Below are 19,548 nucleotides of genomic sequence, written 5' to 3'. Positions count from 1 at the left end.
CATAATTCACCAGAAAAGAATTATTTCCATTTTTCTCATTCAAATCTATATCTTTAATCTCATATTACCAATTTCCCTCTATTAATATTTCATCATTAATTACACTAACAACAATAATATTAAATAAATAAAATTACTATCAATTCGATAATAATAATAACGGTCTCTTTACTTTGTACTTTAAAATAATAATATCGAAATTTTAAAAATCCCTCGCAATCAAATTTCCCGCGCTTTTAAAAATGAATGGTAATGGCCGTTTTTACCGACGCCACCGCAGCGTCACCACCGTCGGCTCTCATTACGTCGTATCCCGGAATTCTGTGAAATTTCCCTTCCATCCCACCTCCCTCCATCCTTTTTCCACCCATTATTTTAAAAAGAGACCGCCAATATCCCCCGCAAAATGGCGGCCAATCCGTAGAGCGCTTTCGACCCGACGCATCGCGTCACCGCCGCCATTATAGATTCCGTTGTGAGTGACTGAGTTGTTCCCCTCGAAAGAATTTCATCGATTTCACTGGTAAAGACGGACATAATCCACCGATATTAACCGAAAATAAAAACAATTGAGGGAGTTAACAAAGATATTGAGATGAAAACGTACAGTAGAAAGAAGGGTGACAGCCCTAGCAACGTTATTATTCACGTTAACGAGTTATGCCGACTGTGTCTGGCCAAAGAGGAAGAGATGGTGCCGATTTATGATGACGAGGCCGTACCACTGCCCCTGAGAATCATGGCATGTGTTAACCTGGAGGTAAGTTCAATTGTTCTATTTATTTTCATCCAGAAAATGCACTTCTACTGGGTTAATTTCTCATTAACGCCTTGGCGCTATCACTTGTCTCCATGAAAATAGGAATCTAGTTTATCTCGACTGGATTCCCTCTATCTCCATTCTTTTTGTCACTTGCCTTGCCTGATAATGGATTTTACCAACTTTCATTGGGGTATCGAGCACCTGGGGATGAGTTTTTGAGGTCGGGATGGCTGGCGGTGAATTTTCTTGGCGGGATTTGTCGTTTTTTTCGGGACTGATCTTTTGGCGGGGAACGAGTGAATTTTTTCTGGGGGAATGTTCAGGGAATGGCTCGTTATTTGGTGACGATTGGTTATTACAGGGATCTAGCACAGGAATCTATCGCAGGGATCTGTAATTTTTGATTGGTCGACCTTGGGATCGGGTTTTTGAGGTAGAAGAGGCAGGGGATGATTATTTGTTGGGTAAAAGAGGTCTCTGGATTTTTCTTGGAGTTATCAAGAAGATTGATAACATCAACTTATCTCGAAATAGCTATTTTTCCCTGTGGATGATTTCCAATGATGATTGTCCCCAGGTCTACGAAGAGGATGGTCTTCCCAATATGATCTGCCACCCCTGCAAGTACCAGCTGGAGAAATCCTACCAATTCAAGAAGAAATGCGAGGCCGCAGACACAAAGCTGCGAAAGCACATGAAATTGATTCACCGGTTGACAGGCCTGACCGAGGAGACGAGTCAGGATGATGGGAACGAGTCTGGTGACGAGGGATCGAGCAGTGGCAAGTCACGTCAAGTGAAACAACTCCTGGCAGATCTGGTGGCAGTTAAAGGGGATGGGAGCCAGACAGATGGTGGTGCAATCGAGGTGACAGAGGAGGAGCTCGTTGGTGGATACATCCTGGGAATGAGTGCAGAGAACATGGACACAGAGGAGACAATCTCCGAGGGCCCCTCCAACATCACTCTCATTCCAGCTGAGGAGAAAACAGCAAAGGCTCGTTGCACCATGAGAGCGGCCAGAATAAAGCAGGAGCAGGAGTCCGAAGACGATGGTGAGGACATCCAGAAGGGGGAGAAGAGAAATGTCTACATGATGGAACTGACGAGCCATCAATCAGATAATCTCAAGCTCCAGCCCATGGGGGATTCCATGGTGGAGGCGAGTGAGGAGATGAAGGTCTTCAAGTGCGATCAGTGCCCCAAGGCCTTCACCAGGAGAATAATGCTGAAGAGTCATCAGTCTGTTCACTCTACCCAGCGGGGATTCACTTGTCAGGCATGTGAGAAGTGGTTCCCAACGAGATCTGCTCTGATCAGACACGAGAGGACTCACACTGGGGAGAAACCATTTGGCTGCAACATCTGCCACAGGGCATTCGCACAAAAGGAAATTCTCCTTCGTCATCTCATGACTCATTCAGGACAGAAACCCTTCCAGTGTCAGGATTGTGATAAGAGCTTTACCCAGAGGGAGGCACTCAGGGTTCACATGAGGCGTCATCAGAAGCTCGATCCCAATGATATTCAGCTTCATCATTGTCAGCTGTGTCCCAAGGCTTTCTGTCATGCATCTGGACTCAGCAGACATCTCGTTACACACACTGGGAGAACTTACAAGTGTGTCGAGTGTGAGAAATCTTTTACTGATAAGAGCTCTCTGCTGAGACACAGCCGCATACATGCACCCAAGAAGATGTAGATTTGATCCTGAAAATTTGGGGGGAAAGGAGAATGGCTTCTGGGGTTTTAAAATTGAATGGGAGAGAACCGTCGATTTTTTTTTTGCAATACTTAAAGAAAATGATAAATTATAATTATCTCATTTTATTACTTCAATGATTTGAATTTTTAGTTTGAAGGAGTGCTGAGGATAGATATCGATCTCTAGGATTTAGAGAGAAAAATTTTAACTCCAGGGGCTGGGATTTTCCTAGGGCTCCCAGTACAATAGCATTAATCTGATAGATCACATAATTCTAAGGTTGAGAGGAACTCTTTCTGTAAGAATAATTAATTTCATAGTTATTATTATTTTTGAATTCAGTAGCAGAATGTTAAAATAGAGAAAAATTTCCGATTGGAATATTATCAAGTTTTCCATTTTGCCACTGAGTTTCTTATTACTGATGATTGATAGACGTTAACTGGAACTAATTTTACTGTATATATTCGAATTTTCGAAAATGACATTTTGTATGTACCAGATTTTGGAAATTGGGAATTTCCCCCAGTCTCCAATTCTATTAATTCATAATAAAAATCATGAACTTTCGAAATAATTTTCTTTATGATTGTACTGATGTAATAGTGGATCCTGTAAGTGTTGTAGGCATGAACATGAGATAATTATCAATAAACGAGATAATGAGACAACAAGGGGAAATTTTTAAAACCACATTTGACATTTCTCTCGTATTTATTTCATAGTTTGTCGATTTGACGCTGTAATTTTCACATAATCATTGATCAGGCTAATCTAATTGATTTATTATATCGGTAAAACGTCGATGAAAATTATCTAATAATCTATGACAATTTTCCAATTACAAATATCGCCGTTGGTTTGATGAAACATCAAGCTTCATATAAATTCGTAGTCAACATCAATTCTCAATTCATGAGTACAAAGCTACGGTGATTCACTTCTAGCTCTGTTTAATCAGAGTCCACTGATGGGACGAATAATTGGGGACTATTTTTTACACATTTTCTATGGCTTTCCAGTAGACACCAACAATTTTTCTTTACAAATCGGCGTGTCACTGGATTTTTTAGTTTTATTAAAAAATATTCTCTTGAAATCCACGTTTAACCATGATTTTTTGTTTATTCAAAAAACATAAAAGAGACTCTGCACTCCCTCTCGTTGCATTGTAACTGAGACAATTAATTCATTTCGAATGTCAAATAATTCCAATGATTCCAAAAAAAAAGTCAAAATTGGTCATAAAATTAAATTCAGCAGCAAAGTAGTAACTGTAGACGAAGTTAACTTCATAAAATATTAATTTACGTCAGAAACCACTGGTTTCAGGAGGAAACAGTACGAGACCTTTTTTGTGGAGAATTTAATCGCCTGCAAAAAAAGTTATTATCAGTTTTTCCATTAAACAAATATTTTTCGAGATAAAGCGCTACTAAGTGAAGATATTGAATTGGTCTCGAGTCGTTTACTACTGTACAAATGGATAGGATATAATTTCGAGAAAATATCGAACTGTTTTGTTCTGCAGAGAGAAAGAGAGAGATAAAATTAAAATACTCTTCACATTATAAACTCCCACAATGATCCCAATGTCTCTCAGCGGTATTTCATACCCATTCGCATTTCGATCTACTATAACAAGAGACAATTTCACTGTATTTTATATACACAAACTTACACGATACTTAAAATTGAGGGGGACTGTCAGTTAACTGATACGAAGAAAAAAAAATAAAATACCAAATGAAAAGGGGATGTGCAACATTTTGAGCTCTGCCTTATGCTTCCAACATCGAGGGGCCATTTTAATTTGTACTCAAATCCAAATAAATCTACCACTAAAAAAATCCTCACTCATCGCAATCTACTTAAATTATTAACTGACGAACGTAAAAGCTGAACCAAAGACAAATTGATAATTATCTGAATTAACGTGACTGTGAGTGAGAATATATTTATAATAATCAGCTGATAACGTATTCGAGGGGCTCCTGCATTTATAATGTAACATTTAACATGATGGATCGATAGGATTTATTTATCTCTTCATTTCATTTCTTCCAGCATTCATCTTAGAGGATATCCTCTCATCAATCGAGAATGAGTTGTTTCGGTTGCTCCCAGGTGAAGCCATCTCGCCCAAAGTGACCGTATGTGCTAGTCTGTTGATAGATTGGCTGCCGAAGGTTCAATTCTCTGTGAAATAATTGAGAGAACAAATTCCAATAAAACTTCCCACCATTTTCCAACGAAACAATAACTTTTTCCAGTGAATTCATTTCAGTGCGATCTCCCTACGTCATGAAAAAACATTTATTTCCGGTGTATTATCTGGCTCTGTAATATATCACTTGGTTTGTTTCAACGAGTCGATGAAACCATTACATAAAATTATTTTAAACCACCTCCCTCAGTTTATTTTTCACATCACGGCACTCAAGAGTAGCAAATACGTAATATAACATCATTGAAAGGTGGTTTTTTATTATCACAGGTCTGAACTAACAATTATTTTTTCCCCAAAAGACTTATTTTCCTCTCCTGACGTATTTTAATGTGCCACTCCCCCAATTGTATTTGTTCATCCTTATCTTTACACATCCACGAACAACTTGATTTTTCAATTTTATTATTTAAAAACTTACTTGACAATCTTTCCAGGGCGAAGGTCAAAATTTTTATTGACAATTCCCAACAGCTTCTCCTGAGACATCTTTGATGTACCATAATCGAAGACTGTGATGGACAGGGGCTGAGCAACACCAATGGCATATGAAACCTGAACGAGACAGCGCCTGCAGAGGCCAGCCTTAACCAGAGACTTGGCCACCCATCTAGCAGCATAAGCAGCTGATCTGTCGACTTTAGTAAAGTCCTTTCCTGAAAATGCACCACCACCGTGTGCACCCCATCCTCCGTAGGTATCAACGATTATCTTTCTCCCAGTGAGACCAGCATCGCCCTGTGGTCCACCGATAATAAAAAGTCCACAAGGATTCACATGGAAAACAGTCTTCTCATCGAGGTATTTAGCTGGTATGACTTCCTTGATGACCTTGTCCATAACAGATCTGCGAAGTTCATCGAGTGTTACTTTTTCACTGTGTTGAAGTGAAACAACGACAGTATGCACACGAACTGGCACACAAGCACCCTGATCCATCATGTACTCGCATGTGACCTATTAAAATAATTCTGTAAGTCTATTTAAAGGTGTTAAAACATGAAAAATTATCAATGAATATATATCATCATAAATACTTGAGTCTTCGAGTCTGGTCTTGCCCACCATAATTCCCCACTTCGTCTGAGCTCAGCAATCTTCTGATTGAGTTTGTGGGCCAATACAACAGTGAGTGGCATGCACTCATCCGTTTCATCGGTTGCATAACCGAACATTAATCCCTGTTATTTGAAAAAAATCACTGGTAAATTGGTGATTTGTGATAACGACAGGGTCAACACAGAGAAAACCAGGGATTGAGTATGATTATTGGGTTAATTATGCAATCGTGCCATCAGTGCAAGTGATGATGGTAATGGTACAGCTGATAATGCTTAAACACCAAGCGTTAATAATCGTGAGATCAATTTGATCTCAACAAATTTCAAATTGTCAGAGTGAAAAGTATGGGAAGTGTATTATTTTAATCTCTCGACATGAAAGGCAATTTTCTTGCATTATCAAGCAGGAAATCGAAGGAGCAATGAAAAATCGTGCAAATTGCATCGTTTGTCCAGGTGCTGCGGGTTTTCGGAGCTCCACATGCACTTGTGGCCCAATTTAATTCATGCCTCCTTGGGTGTTGGAATTAGTAAAATGAAGAATATGTACACGAGCTCATCTATATATCTACTTTCGTGGAAAAAAAAAATATATAAAATATTTAGTCACAGAAAACTACAGAGATCGGTGCAATGTACAAAGCAAACTCGTAAGAATTGAGACTAGAGTTCAACTACTGAAGATTGATTTGATTTTATCAATTGACCTGATCGCCAGCACCGACTTCTTCGTCGCTGCGATTCTGATGCACCCCAGCAGCTATATTTGGGGATTGTGCATCGATAGCCATAAGGACGCTGCAAAGTTTGTAGTCAAAACCTGTTGGAAGTGGTTTAATAATGTGAGAATCGGGGCCCATCCTGAGGCTAACAGCCTATCGATAGTACAGTCGTTGAATCAGAAAAAAAAATTTACATTTCCCATTTTTATCGCACAATGAGGGGTTATTAATGGTGAAATGGTGGCAATAATTTAGTTATCACGTATTTAAATCGTCAACTCTTCGTGCGTTCCTGGATGCAACTGATGAGCTGATAAAACCCAGTTTATTAATGACTTTCGATGATATCTTGTGATTTATGAATGATAACACGTTGTCTGAAATGAACAATCTCCTCACATCGTAATATTATGTGTTTATAGTTTTATTTTTTTGTTTCTTTTGCTGCTCTGTGGCACGGGCTGAGAATGGATTATGTACCTGATCACCGGCACCCAAGTCCTTCTCTTCCCTGTCCACATGTACACCGTCTGCGATATTGGGTGATTGTTGTTCGATCGCCACCAAAAGGTTCAACGTGCGCCAATCAAATCCTGCCACCACCATTTACACTTTTACGTTAATTCAATTTAGACGAGTATGAAATAATTCAATGGATAAATTCACGGCTTTCTGGGAAAGCTTTGGGAAATTTCTGGGAGAATCTGGTAGATAATTTATTGGAATTCTGTTATTGTTTCCGAGTCAAACAGAACTGAGAATTATTCAGTCATGAAAAAAATAATCTGTTAGGAGTCGTTTGGAATTGTAATGAATTATCATTGAATTTCTATCAGTTTTTTTGTTGCTCTATTGAATATTTTATGGGGTAAGTGAATAGATTTCCATTTTCATATGAATATTCTCTTAAAATTTTTTTATGAAAGCCCTGACTGTGAATTAATAAGAGGAAAAATACTGAAGGAAAGCATAAAAAAAATTCTGATAGGAAAAATTTCAATAGAATGGTAATGGAAGTTCTAGGGTTTGAGCAGAAATTCGGAATAATTTCTCGAGAAAGCGATGGGTTTGTCTATTGAAGTTATTCATACTTGAAGTATTGAGACGCGCGAATTTCACGAGTGAGGATTTTTATTGAATAATTTATTAAATACTTCAATATCCGGGGAATGGAGTGTCACTCTCAGCTGGGTCTTGTCATCATGGCAATCAAGAGTAGCAAATACAAGGTTGAACATCATCGAGTGACTGGAGGGATCTTTTAATCGACTTCTTGAATTTTCGTACCTTTTGACGAGTCGTCGTACCCGATGTGACTGACTGTATCTCTGACGATTTTCTGGTAGTCCACCACTGCCTTGGAGGTGATCTCACCGCACAGGAGAATCATTCCAGTTTTGGTGACAGTTTCTGTTAATTATTTCAAGTTCTTATTCATCTTCCATTTTCCAAGTTAATCTCAATTATCGATTTACCGCGAGAATCGCTGATTTAAATGGAAAACACCAGAGGACTTTTCCGTAGCTATTGTAATTTCCGAGAAAAAATGTCTCTTGATACTTTCTCTTGAAATCAATAGCTTTGGAAATAAATCGAGTTTTTGCATTGATTTGAAGAATTTACTGTTTGGATGATTGGGGTTTATTAATAATTGATGGATTAAGGAATTCATTTGATTCTCGGTTGATTCTCAAGTAAATAGAATATTGAATTCTTTCAGGATTTCATGTTTGAATAAGAACGGCTTAATATAAGGTACAAGGTCGACCGAGGCTACCGAATTATGAAGAATAATAATTTGAATACAAAAGAAAACAGCTCCAGTCGATCAATCGACTTCAATCCCCCTCTCACCCTCTCGCGACCCTGAGGAAAACAACGAAAAAGAAAATAAGACTTACCACAAGCGACTTTAGCATCTGGGTCCTGCTCCAAGTGGGCATCCAGGATGGCGTCACTGATTTGATCGCACATTTTGTCTGCGAACACAAAAACAATCACTCAATGAGAAATATCTCGGCATTAGCAGAGTGTAAACTCGCGAATTTAATTTTATTCCAAAGCTATTTTCTTGCCCTTCGAAACAAAACTTTATTCACTCGAATCGAATCGTTACCTCTCCCGATATCCCGACCCAAACAAAGGGTATTACTCCAATTTTTTTTTGATTACATCATGCAAACAATTATTCAACGCGGAATATTTCGGGATCGACAGAGTGAAAACTGAGGAATTTTGTCTCATTCTAGAGTCATTTTTCTCCTCTTCAAAATAAAACCGCATGGACTCGAATCGATTCGATAGTTTTTTCGATATTCCGCTGCAAACTATAACCGTCATCTCTCTCAGAATTCTTTCCACATCATGGCATTCAAGAGTAGCAAATACAAAATTCCACATCATTGAGAGATGCATCAGCCAATCTCCCCCTCAATTAAAAGATCCCCAAACCGATAGCCAATGCAAAAAATAAAAAAACAAAGAGATTGAAAAATCGAGAACCGGAAGAAGCAAAGCACATGGCGCGGTAACCGACTATGTAACATGTAACCTAATATCCCATCTCCTCCCATAACCTCTGAGGCAATTTCATCCCTCAAAAAATCCTCTAACCCAGTGGCAGTGCCCTGAGAGTAGCCCTGAGAGGGTCCTCAGGTGCCGCAATTAAAAATCTAATTCAACCAAAACAAATTTTCCAACTGGAGGTCCAGGAAAAGCGTGCGCCTGTGAGGAGCTCGAGAACTCAATTCTAGGGTTGAAATAAGAGTCTTAGATGAGGGAATGAGCCATAAAAATTTAAATAAAATCACCTGGATGACCCTCTCCGACGGATTCCGAGGTGAAGAGGAATGTCGTTGCCTGTTGGAGTTCAGGTGGCGCGTGTCCATTAGCGTATCCATTCATTCTGTGGGACGTTGCTGTCTCCGGCATTTTTCTATGATGATTTACAGATGATGACACTGTACGACTCACTGACAAATATCTTTTAACAGAATTTCTCGGTGGCTGAATGTATTTGTGTTGACACTTGATCAGTGGCTTCGGAAATATTGTTTTAACAATAGCGTCCGATGATCGAACCAGCGATTGCACTGAAGGAGAGTTACGAATGTTAAGAGACTTAACTTCGGTTGCCACCCGTTATTTATAACCATCCCACTCACGAGGACAACACTTCGGCACTGCTCGGATCACGTGGACACGCCACCGTGGCGCTCATTTTCAAATGCCGCCGGCAGAAATTCATTAACAATTCCCACAAATACTTTCTACAATTTTTTATCATATTTATAAACTCTAAAACACCTCTTCCAAAATTATTTATTCTGTTCGTATCGAATTCGTTACCTTTTACTCGAATTATTCAATCATTACTGTAATATTCAGGGAATTTTTTATTAACAATTTGTAAAAAATCATTAACATTTCAGTCTATTATTTAACGACAAGAAATTCCGGCTTTCAAATACGAATGCCGCCCCCACGGATCAAATCCTTATCTCGTCACACAGTTTAGTAATTTTTCCAATTCCATCAACATTGTCCGTCTTATCATAAAAAACCTATTGTTTATTGCTTAGCAACACGTCCCCTCGATGCCACGTGATACGTCATGCCCAGTGATTGGTTGGATAAACATTTAAAATATCGAACGGTATTTTAAAAATTACCGGAGGATTTTTAAAAAATTCTGAAAAATCCACGCGACCATGAGTTTGAGGTTATACCTGGGTATGGATACCACAAGTATTTTGCCATTGATGTTTTTTTTATTAACAATAAAAATGTGACACGAGCAGCGCCGAAGTCATCATCGCTCTCCTGCAACAGATTTTATTTTATTTTATTTTATTTTACTTGCAGATCAATCGACGCTCGGTGAATTCTCAGAAGTCACGAGTCAATAACAAGAACACTCAACAACACAATCATGTCTGAAAACTCACTGTGCGAATAACTTTATGCCATGCATCGGTATCTCAATGTAATCGGACCTCTCAAGTACAATGGGATAAGAATATAAATTTAACATTTCGTATGGGTTTATCACTCGCCCAGATGACCTCCCAAGCAACGAAGGATTTGATTAATAGTCATTTCAAGTCATTTTAGTAATTGAAGAGTCACGGATTCGAATCCCAAATTTTTCTCTCGAAAATTCTGACTTCTACAGAATATTCATCTCCAAAATTCATTCGTTTTTCGTTTTGAATAAAAATAGTGGATTGATATGAATATTTTTTTAACGATAAATTGGCGTTTTTAGACAAAAATACTTCGATGATTTAATTTTAATCGAATGATTTTAATGCTATTAAAAATCTTCGGTAATCACATTAATTTTTTTGTTATTTATGGGATAATAGTTTTCCGGAGTCGATTATTGGAAAAATAAGTGATAAGTGGTTCAGTAATTACCGAATATGATGAAACATCGACAGTTTTTAATCTTATCCTCATCGTCGTGATGACGAAACAGAGAGCAAAACAGAAAACGTGACAGTTTCATGGAATCATTCAAATCAATCTGCGGTATCTTATTTAGCCCCAGAGCTTTATTGTGATGTTTTCATTTCTAATGCAATGTTTTCTTCTCAGAATCGAGGGATTTTTCCAGATGGGGATCGAACAAAGAATTTCCTCCGGGGGTCCAACAGTAAATCGGCAGCCGTTAATTGCAAAAAAATGGGATAAAAGTCATTAAAAAAAGACTTATAATGATTCACGTGTGCGATACATGTACGCATGTACCAAAAATGATAGCTTATCATAATAGTGTCAGTAGTGATAGATGGTTTATGACTTTTGGCGGTCATCAGATACCAAAAATTGCTAATCAATTGCCTAAGGCACGAGGCAAAGATGATGAAAACCTTCAGGACGATGACTGGGCAAATTATGTTATGATCTATAAATATTCTGTTTTGTGAAGTTGAAAAACTAATTATCACAATTATCACTAGTTTATGAATTTTTTCTCGATCCCCCCGGAGTAATCAATTAATCTGTAGTCTATTTCTGTAGAATCAGGTGATTATGTCAATTAGTAATTTTCACTGGATATTTTTAGAGTCAAGTTTTTCTGATAATGAAAAAAAATAAATTTATTGTGTGAATTCATTGTTAGCAGTTTCCCGATCTGAGGAGATCTATCACCACCGGAAATTGAGAGATCTTTGGTGAAATTCAAATTTCGGTTCTTTCTTCGGTGTCTGAATTTCAGTGACTCCTGATCTTCCTTTTGTTATGAAAATAGTCCGGACTTAGACTTCACCTCTGCCCCTGAAATTCTATGAAATCTCATTGAAATCGAAGCATCACGATTTCTCTGTCGTTTTTTCCCCGAGCACGTGGGATGATAATTAGAAGTGTTTTTAATAAAAAATAGATGGATGTATCGGCTGATAATTATTAAAGAGCGGCACTATTTCCTCTGTTATTTTTATCAATTTAGTAATTGTTGGGAAAAGGGAGAAGGAAATGTTGAAGGAATTTCATTTAGGACATGAATTTATATATTTTTATTTTCGAAGGGGTGGGTCGTGGACGTTTGTACATTTGATTGGGCAGATCTTTCAGGATTATTACGAAATGATAAGCGATATTTTTTCGATGGAGACAGCTTTTGATTGATAACACACTTGTCAGTAGACGGTACACATGGAGTAAACAAACGCGTCTTTGTTTTCAGAGCCGAGAGGATTGTCCGCAAATGTAAAAGAGATTGAATTTTTTTTCCTGAAACAGCTGGAAAAATAGAATTTTATTTTGAGATTTGTTATTTCAGTTTCAGGCCTTCGATAAACTGGTATTAAAACTTTTAAAGAACTCATTATAATTTTTTAATTAATCCAAGACTTTGAGAACTCAAATTTATATTTTATACTTAAAAATATAAAAATACATTTTATTAATCTTTTATATGACTGGAATAAAAATGAAAGGAGTTGGAAGAATTATTCTGCATTCTGAAATTTCTCAAGAGGAAAAAATTATGATTTTTTTTCAAAACTTGCGAAAAATAAAATCTAGTTAACATGGCAGCTATTCAGGGGATTTCCCGGGCATCGGGGTCGGTCATGCGCAGAAAAGAGACGGTCAATTCCCCTAGGTGATTTTCTCTCTCTCTCCTAACAGCTGATTGGATGACAAATTATCCAGGGAATTATCTCCCAACGCATCGGACAGAGACAGATGTCCCCCAAGTCTAGGGTGAACTTTTTTCTCTGAAAAATCCGAGAAACTCTTTCCCCTGATGTTCAATCTACCCCCGACTCATGGCTGCTCCACGGTCATAGACTTTCGCGCAAAACACTCCTCCGTAAATCATCAATGGTTATTTAAAAATGGCGGACACAACGTCTTCCGATACTACCTCAGAGTATCCTGACGACAATTTATCCGACACTGATATTTCAGCAGAACGTCAGGCACGTTTTGTTGTTGTTGGACAACGAACTGCTAGTGGAAGCAACAGTGGAAGGCATATTCTCAAGAAATTGTTTACCAGAGAGGTGAGTTTGTCGACATAACCTTCGACTCTTCGCTAGATTGGACTTTTAAAATAATTCAGTTCCTGTCTCCTGAGGATTTACAGCTTCGCCGAACGATAATTCCCTCCATTCCCTCCAGAAATTATGTAGCAATCTCGAAAAGCACCTGGAGCTCCTTGAAGACCCTAATCAAAATTATCATCAATCGATCCTAATTAATTCAGAGGACTCCGATTTCGATGGATGTAGGGCACTCTTTCACGTGCAATATTTTCGGAGCGAACGATTCGAATTCGCCAATTTTTTTTTTCAGTTTCAAGATTTTCACTCAGCCACTCCTCATATATTTTTTTCATTGATTGTTTGATGGGTTAATGGGATTTTATTTGAGTAGATCAGGGGATGCCTGTCGCAGCACAATTATTCCCCGGAGGAGAGATTGTTCACGAAAGTTCCGTCATGGGGTCATTTGCCTCTCACTCATGTCATTCCGATGTCAGCACTTCAGGCTGGGTGAGAAATTAAAAAAAAAATCATTAATAACCAACAATCATTAACATTGACGAGGAACTTATGATAATTTCAATCTCCAAGGCACATTGTCATGGGCCTGACCCAGTGCGGTCAATTCCTCCTGACGTACACCTGCAGCATGGACCTGAGGGTGTACGGATCCCTGTACAAATATTTACTCCACTGGTGGGCATTTTCACCGACTCGATTTGCACGAAAAGTGGCAGAAGTCACTCTCTTCGGGAGCTACACCATCAGCAAAGAGTTGGACGTGGTTGTTGCCCAGTGGCCTACAGAGAGAAATAAAATTGTGATACATGGATTGCACGCTGATTGGGGCAACTCTCAGACAACGGATCGAGCCTACCTCACTATCACCACGTTACCCTCGTTGAGTAATTGTCGAGAGTGCGCCAAAGTCGCAGCTAGTTACGAAGAAGAAGGTGCTGTAATTACAGAAAATTTAAATATCATCGAGAATAATTGATTTTACATAAATATTTTTACAATTCCAGAACTCGCAGCTAATTGGGACGGCTGTGTCCGCTGCAATTGCCTTCTGCATGGTTTAACAGTGCACACGACGTACGAGGTGATCTCCCCATACCCTCGATTTCGTGCCTCGGTGTGCCTGAATTACCAGAATCACGTGGTGGTGAACACAGGAAATTTCCTGCACGTTCTACGAGTTGATCTCCTGGTGCCAAAACGAAAGAGTCCCCGTCATTCCTCGAGTGACATCGATATGCCCCTGGAGACGAGTGACGTTGACGACTTGGATGACACGAGAAATGACTGCTATCCAAGCTCCACCGATAAACTCTACACCCTGGAGTCATCAGAGGCATCACCAGCCTCGTGCACTGATGATCTCAATAAATCATGTGATTGTACAAATATTAACGAGTGTGAGTGCGGTAAAAATAGTACTAATACTATTTATGAACAGAGAACAATTTCAGTGAGGGATAAGATACTCCAGGATTTCTGTGATGATGTTAACCAGGAGTTGAGTATTGGAAGTGAATCTATAACACTCGTTAAACACTCGTCGTGCTCACCGAGATCAACACCCCAGAGACTTCCAGGTGACAATCGCCAGAGTCAAGTGCTTATGCCACCATCAGACATTCTACGAACGAGAACTGAATCTAGTCAGCCAAATCCTCGTAAACGTCCAGCCTCGCCCCAGCCTGGTACCTCCCACGATCCCAACACAGTCTCCTCCATCAGCTCACCCCTCCACATTCTCTCAATTTCCCCTGCCCCATGCTCACCGAGACTCATGTCACCACCGATAATGACAGCATCATTTCGCCACCCCAGCCCCAGGAAACGCTCCAGCCTTCACTCACCACCACCTCGTACTCGAGCCACCCACAAGCTCATTCTCGAGGCTGAAAAGGCTTATGAGTTCACCGATGACACCCAGGAGACGTGTGAAAAGCTCAGTTCATTCAGAAAACGACGACTGGCTGATAAAAAGTATGAGTTCAGAGTCGAGGCTGAGGATACGGAGAATATCATTCCTTTTAAACATATTAGGGATCAGAATGAGCAGAGGTATTGCTCGTTACATCGGTATACATCCGGTGAAAGCCCTCCTTATGGTGGAGGGAAGAGATCACAGCAAGAGGACAGCGAGACTGAGGACAGTGGCAATTTGGAGGGGTTCTATGGAGGATTCAAGCCTGTCGAGGCTGGAAAAACTGTTCTCCAACCGTTGAGCCTAAATCAACGAATGTACAATATAATGTTCTGTCGTGATCGTTACATGACGGTTACGCACAATGAATCACCCTTGGCACCCAGGGCTTTTATACCCCAGCCAACAATTAAATGCACAACTCATTTTAAAAGGAGCTACATTGAGCTTGATGACGAAATGATATCTGTGATCACTGACGTGGAGGATGACGAGACTGGGGGATACGTCAGCTACCAATGTGTGCTTCCAATGCATGTTCATGGGTCCGGTTACGTCCAGATGCAGATGATCAGTAATGGCAAAGCAGAAAGAATGGTAGTTACGATTTTATCAATTTAAATGTTGTGGACATTAATTGATTTTAAACAATTATCGATTGACATTCGTTTCAGGCATTACCTCACGTATCGATCAACCAATTTAGTTTCGATATTGAAACATTCTCGCATCACATCGCCGACTGGATATGTAGGAAGTTCAAGAAAAAGTACTGGCATTGCAGTGATTACGATATAGAAATAATCGACGTGTGTTCGATAACAGGGGACGTTATTTGTTTGCTGATTATGAAGATTCAGGCGAGTGAGTACTGCAAACAGCCTAATTGCTTGCAGGAGAGGAAGATGTATGAGGCAGGCTGCAAGTACATATGGAATATAGATACGAATCAATATAAAATCACTCACATACTCCCGATGACTGAGAAATCGGGGAAAAGTGGGGGAATGGAAATGTCTACGACACCGAGTCCGCTGTGGAATCCAACTCGTTATCTTGTGCCATTACTGAGGAAACGGAGTAATCAGCATTACGTCAGGCCTGTCAGATTCTTAGAGCACTCTATGAGTTTCTCGAGTGAGTGAAAAATCATCCTACCTCGCGGTTTAATATTCCTCCGAATATCTCCGCAGGACGACGGCTCACTGGAAAGTGATAGAGAAATTTTTTGTCGGGAATCTCAAGAGCTATAAAAAAGTCTAATGAAATTTCTCATTAGCACCAGTGGTTCGCGAGATAATTAATTAATTAATGCAGAATTTGAGGGGTTATTCGCCATCACGTAGAATTTTCAGTATTTTGTTTATTTGTAAATATCTCCACGGGGAAGGGAGCTAGGAGGAAATGTGAGAGGACTTTTTTTGTAGCCGGGAAAATTTCCTATAAAAAGTTTTCTCTGAACTTTTTTCTCACATTTACCAGAATGCAGATATTCAGAGGTTTAAAATCATTTTTTTTGGGAAGCTCGGAAAATTGAAGAGTGAAGTATTTAATTATTAATAAATAATTGATTTTCAGCTGATTCCCTAGTGCAAATACTGGACATGGATAACTTGGTATCTCTCTACATGACTGCAATACCCGACGAGGCTGGGCCAGACTGAAAGTACGATGGAATTATCCAACATTGAATCATTGAAGTACAATAGCTAAATGAAAATACAAATGGAGCGATCATCGTAAATTATGGATTCAATTTATTTAAGGAAAAATAATATTTATAAATTTAATAATGAGATGTGAGATAACATTTGTTTATGCTGAATGGGCGGAACAAGAAATTCATTTCGTCTTCACTGATATTTTATTTCCTCAATTCCAACAACACCAATTCTACGATTTGGCAAAATTGTACATAAATATTTAACAATGTAAGTAAAATTATTCAGAGCTGGGGCCTTACTCTAATCAATCGAATTAAAAAAAATGCCCGATTTATCTATTATCTACTAAGATAAATAAAAATTACAGATTATTTTTCTCAACACGATAACAGGAAAAAGTATTTGTGAGAATATTGAGAGAACAAAAAAATTATTTATTATTCCATCTCCCCAGCTCTGGGAATATAAACAATAAGTGATTGTCAGTGATTGAATAATTGAATAGTGAGCTGCAATCCATCAGACATTTGGTCCCATTAAGTGATTCTCTCGTCTGAAGAATTCCTACCGAAAGAATTCCACTCACGAATAAAAATTGCCCAAGTGCGAACGTACACGAAAATAATTCCACATATTTACGACAAGATCTTGATTTTCTCCTGCTTGATATCAGGGCTCGTACCATCAAACTTGAGATTGACTAGAATATTTTCCCAGCTCTTCATGCAGTCCTCGTAGAGTTGAATCTGCCTGTCAGCCATAGAGATCATCATGCTCTTGATCTCAGATTGTTTTTCGACATTCCAACGCTCCACGTCACTCCTGAGATTTTCGTTGGTGCATTCGAGACGATCCTGAAGAATTTCTGAGCGTTTTGCCAACCTGGGGACAGCCTGTCCGAGTCTCTCCAGCTTCTCATCCCTGGACTCCCCTTTCCAGAGGGTCCCACCCCATCCCTGGGACCTGGGGGCGCCATTCGTGGGATCCAGCAGCTGTTATTCAAAATAATTAACAATAATAAATTAGAAACGAGAATAAATGGACATAAAAAATAATAAAAAATAATTCACCTGATCCTTCTCGTATCGCCTCTTTGCCAATTCATCGAGTGTGAGTTCGTACTCCAGCTGGATATTATCCCGCCTGTTGAGAGCGTCTTTAACGGACTCGACATATGCGATGTACTCTCTCTCCCCAGCTGAGATATTCTCCAGGAACTTGTGATGAGCATTTGCATTCGCCTCGACAGCCCCGGCAATCGTCAGAAGAAGAGACGATAATTTTGGCTCAGAGATTGACCACTGGGTGAATATCGGGTGCATCTGGTGGAGCTCCACGACGTACTCCTGCCTCTCCTTGTGGATTCGATGATTAATTTTATCGATATGAGATAATTTCTCGGAGAGGGCATTGCAGTAATCCCTGGTCTTCTCGAACTCCAAATTTTTCTGCTTTATGGAATAAGTACTCGCGATATTCGGGAGGGAATCGGTCATCTTCCCCACGGCATTCCCCCGATTCTTTCTGATGATGGAGAACTCTGCGGGTTTAGCCGTGAGAAAGCCCTTGAGCTCCTTATCGCAGCTGAGGATCGGGTGGTTGACAATTCGATTCAGGAACACGTGGAGCAGCTTCATCCGGGCGATGATGAATTCCTTGGAGTAACGATCGAGCTGCGCCAGGAGTGAGTGCTTTCCTGGCATCGGGGGGATTATGTGAGAGGGATAACTGCCCACCAGCTTCTGTCGGAGCCAGATGAAGTCGTTGTAACGTCTTCGCACCACGTAATCAGATTCCTCGAACTCTGGCCTCGTTGTTCGCGTTGTTATTCGAAATGTTATGTACGTCTCCAGGGTCTCCAGGTGCTTCTGGGGATTGTCGATCTTCACCTGGAGATCTCGATTGTCAGGCTGGAAATCGGAGCAGTCGTGCTCTGGAAGGGTGGAGAAACTGTCGATCGAGGGCGATGCCACCTGGAGTAATTTATAATCAGCTGATGAATTCTTTTAAATAAAAATTCATTGAAAACTAAATAATCTTTTATTACCACTGAGCCTTCGACTGAAGTACTGTAATTCGATAGAAAATCAGGTTCACGAGATTCAGGTCTGATTGTTCCTGGTGAGATGGTACCCACCTCGGGAATTCCTGGGGTTTCATCCCCGGTGGTTATCCCGAAGTCCTCGGTCAAGGGATCACTCGGTGTCATCATTTTTTTGGCTGTCAATGAGGGCGAATTGACTGGTATGGAACCCGAAGGGGATCACAACATCGATAAAGCTGCCAACGGTTGACAGCAAAGAGGATTGACTGATGTAGAGGCTCAGTTCTGGGGGTTTGAGTGACCCCAGGGGCATTTTAGTACTGCACCCCAAGAGGGGGAGGGCGCCACACGCAATGCTGGGGTGTCCTTCAAGTCGACGGGGTGAATTTTATTTTCTGCGATATGAATGCTTTTTGTTTTTTAATTGTTTAACTGAAATTTAGGCGACTCTAGAACGAGCGGATGGGGGAAGCCACATCTTGTGGAATTCCAAATGAAAAAAATTATTCAATCTATTGAATATATACTCCTAATAAAATTATGATTTTAGAAATGCGTGTTGTTTAATTGGTAACGTGCTTGCCTATCACGCGGACGGCCAGGGTTCGATTCCGCCGACATTCATTTTTTTTTTATTAAATAATTCCTATTTTCTTTTTGTAAATGAATAATCATTCGACATATCGTTTAAAAATTGAATACCTCCTCGACGTTCATGTTCCCCTGACACTTTTTCAAAAATTTCGAATTTTTCACTTTCAGTGAAAATTTCAGTGAATAGCTCCTCGACGTTCATGTTATCCTGATACTTTTGCAAAAATTTCGAATTTTTCACTTTCAGTGAAAATTTCAATGAATAGCTCTTCGATTGTCATGTTCTCCTGATACTTTGACAAAAATTTCGAATTTTTCACTTTCAGTGAAAATTT

The 19,548-nt window shown here is 39.6% G+C and overlaps 4 protein-coding genes and 1 long non-coding RNA gene across 7 annotated transcripts; 3 read left to right on the top strand and 2 right to left on the bottom strand.

The window, feature by feature from the left end:
- Positions 1-434: 434 nt before the first annotated feature.
- LOC105263846 (zinc finger protein 543) lies at positions 435-3,388 on the top strand. The gene is made up of 2 exons (XM_011300317.1): positions 435-760; positions 1,341-3,388. Exons 1-2 carry the CDS (start codon positions 596-598, stop codon positions 2,463-2,465), a joined length of 1,290 nt encoding a protein of 429 aa, XP_011298619.1. The 5' UTR covers positions 435-595; the 3' UTR covers positions 2,466-3,388.
- On the bottom strand, positions 3,164-10,418 carry Sam-S (S-adenosylmethionine Synthetase). 3 transcript variants are annotated; one of them, XM_011300318.1, is made up of 8 exons: positions 10,337-10,418; positions 9,289-9,570; positions 8,380-8,457; positions 7,766-7,888; positions 6,959-7,071; positions 5,733-5,876; positions 5,117-5,652; positions 3,164-4,667 (listed from the first exon to the last, which is right to left on the bottom strand). In XM_011300318.1, coding segments are annotated over exons 1-8 (1,383 nt in total). In that variant the 5' UTR covers positions 10,338-10,418; the 3' UTR covers positions 3,164-4,561. The 3 variants fall into 3 exon arrangements, with proteins under 3 accessions (XP_011298620.1, XP_011298621.1, XP_011298622.1); XM_011300319.1 differs by lacking the exon at positions 6,959-7,071 and adding an exon at positions 6,464-6,576; XM_011300320.1 differs by lacking the exon at positions 10,337-10,418 and having other exon boundaries at positions 9,289-9,609.
- Positions 9,719-12,310, top strand: LOC105263849 (uncharacterized). Its single transcript, XR_891931.1, has 2 exons — positions 9,719-10,210; positions 10,343-12,310. It is a non-coding gene; the product is annotated as an uncharacterized lncRNA (long non-coding RNA).
- Positions 12,311-12,616: 306 nt separating this feature from the next.
- LOC105263843 (uncharacterized) lies at positions 12,617-16,767 on the top strand. Its single transcript, XM_011300315.1, has 6 exons — positions 12,617-12,993; positions 13,367-13,485; positions 13,567-13,928; positions 14,001-15,508; positions 15,586-16,048; positions 16,490-16,767. The coding sequence occupies exons 1-6, from the start codon at positions 12,826-12,828 to the stop codon at positions 16,573-16,575; spliced, it is 2,706 nt and encodes a 901-aa protein (XP_011298617.1). The 5' UTR covers positions 12,617-12,825; the 3' UTR covers positions 16,576-16,767.
- On the bottom strand, positions 16,757-18,871 carry LOC105263844 (sorting nexin-7-like). The gene is made up of 3 exons (XM_011300316.1): positions 18,623-18,871; positions 17,646-18,548; positions 16,757-17,567 (listed from the first exon to the last, which is right to left on the bottom strand). The coding sequence occupies exons 1-3, from the start codon at positions 18,785-18,787 to the stop codon at positions 17,211-17,213; spliced, it is 1,425 nt and encodes a 474-aa protein (XP_011298618.1). The 5' UTR covers positions 18,788-18,871; the 3' UTR covers positions 16,757-17,210.
- Between the last annotated feature and the right edge of the window lie 677 nt (positions 18,872-19,548).

This window comes from Fopius arisanus, unplaced genomic scaffold, assembly GCF_000806365.1.
Source record: "Fopius arisanus strain USDA-PBARC FA_bdor unplaced genomic scaffold, ASM80636v1 scaffold00017, whole genome shotgun sequence".
NCBI classification, from domain to species: domain Eukaryota; kingdom Metazoa; phylum Arthropoda; class Insecta; order Hymenoptera; family Braconidae; genus Fopius; species Fopius arisanus.
Note: the sequence above shows the minus strand (reverse complement) of the source record. Positions and strands in the feature narration are given on the sequence as shown.

Excerpts from the sequence above, each read along its gene's own strand:
- LOC105263844 (XM_011300316.1), bottom strand. The coding sequence starts at position 18,787 with ATGATGACACCGAGTGATCCCTTGACCGAGGACTTCGGGATAACCACC. Across the intron at positions 18,549-18,622 it reads CTTCAGTCGAAGGCTCAGTG|GTGGCATCGCCCTCGATCGA; the intron begins GTAATAAAAGAT and ends AAATTACTCCAG. Across the intron at positions 17,568-17,645 it reads GGCGATACGAGAAGGATCAG|CTGCTGGATCCCACGAATGG; the intron begins GTGAATTATTTT and ends TTTGAATAACAG.
- Sam-S (XM_011300318.1), bottom strand. Across the intron at positions 7,072-7,765 it reads GTACGACGACTCGTCAAAAG|GATTTGATTGGCGCACGTTG; the intron begins GTACGAAAATTC and ends TGGTGGTGGCAG. Across the intron at positions 4,668-5,116 it reads CGCCCTGGAAAGATTGTCAA|AGAATTGAACCTTCGGCAGC; the intron begins GTAAGTTTTTAA and ends ATTATTTCACAG.
- LOC105263843 (XM_011300315.1), top strand. The coding sequence starts at position 12,826 with ATGGCGGACACAACGTCTTCCGATACTACCTCAGAGTATCCTGACGAC. Across the intron at positions 13,929-14,000 it reads AGCTAGTTACGAAGAAGAAG|AACTCGCAGCTAATTGGGAC; the intron begins GTGCTGTAATTA and ends TTACAATTCCAG. Across the intron at positions 15,509-15,585 it reads ATGGCAAAGCAGAAAGAATG|GCATTACCTCACGTATCGAT; the intron begins GTAGTTACGATT and ends CATTCGTTTCAG.
- LOC105263846 (XM_011300317.1), top strand. The coding sequence starts at position 596 with ATGAAAACGTACAGTAGAAAGAAGGGTGACAGCCCTAGCAACGTTATT. Across the intron at positions 761-1,340 it reads TGGCATGTGTTAACCTGGAG|GTCTACGAAGAGGATGGTCT; the intron begins GTAAGTTCAATT and ends GATTGTCCCCAG.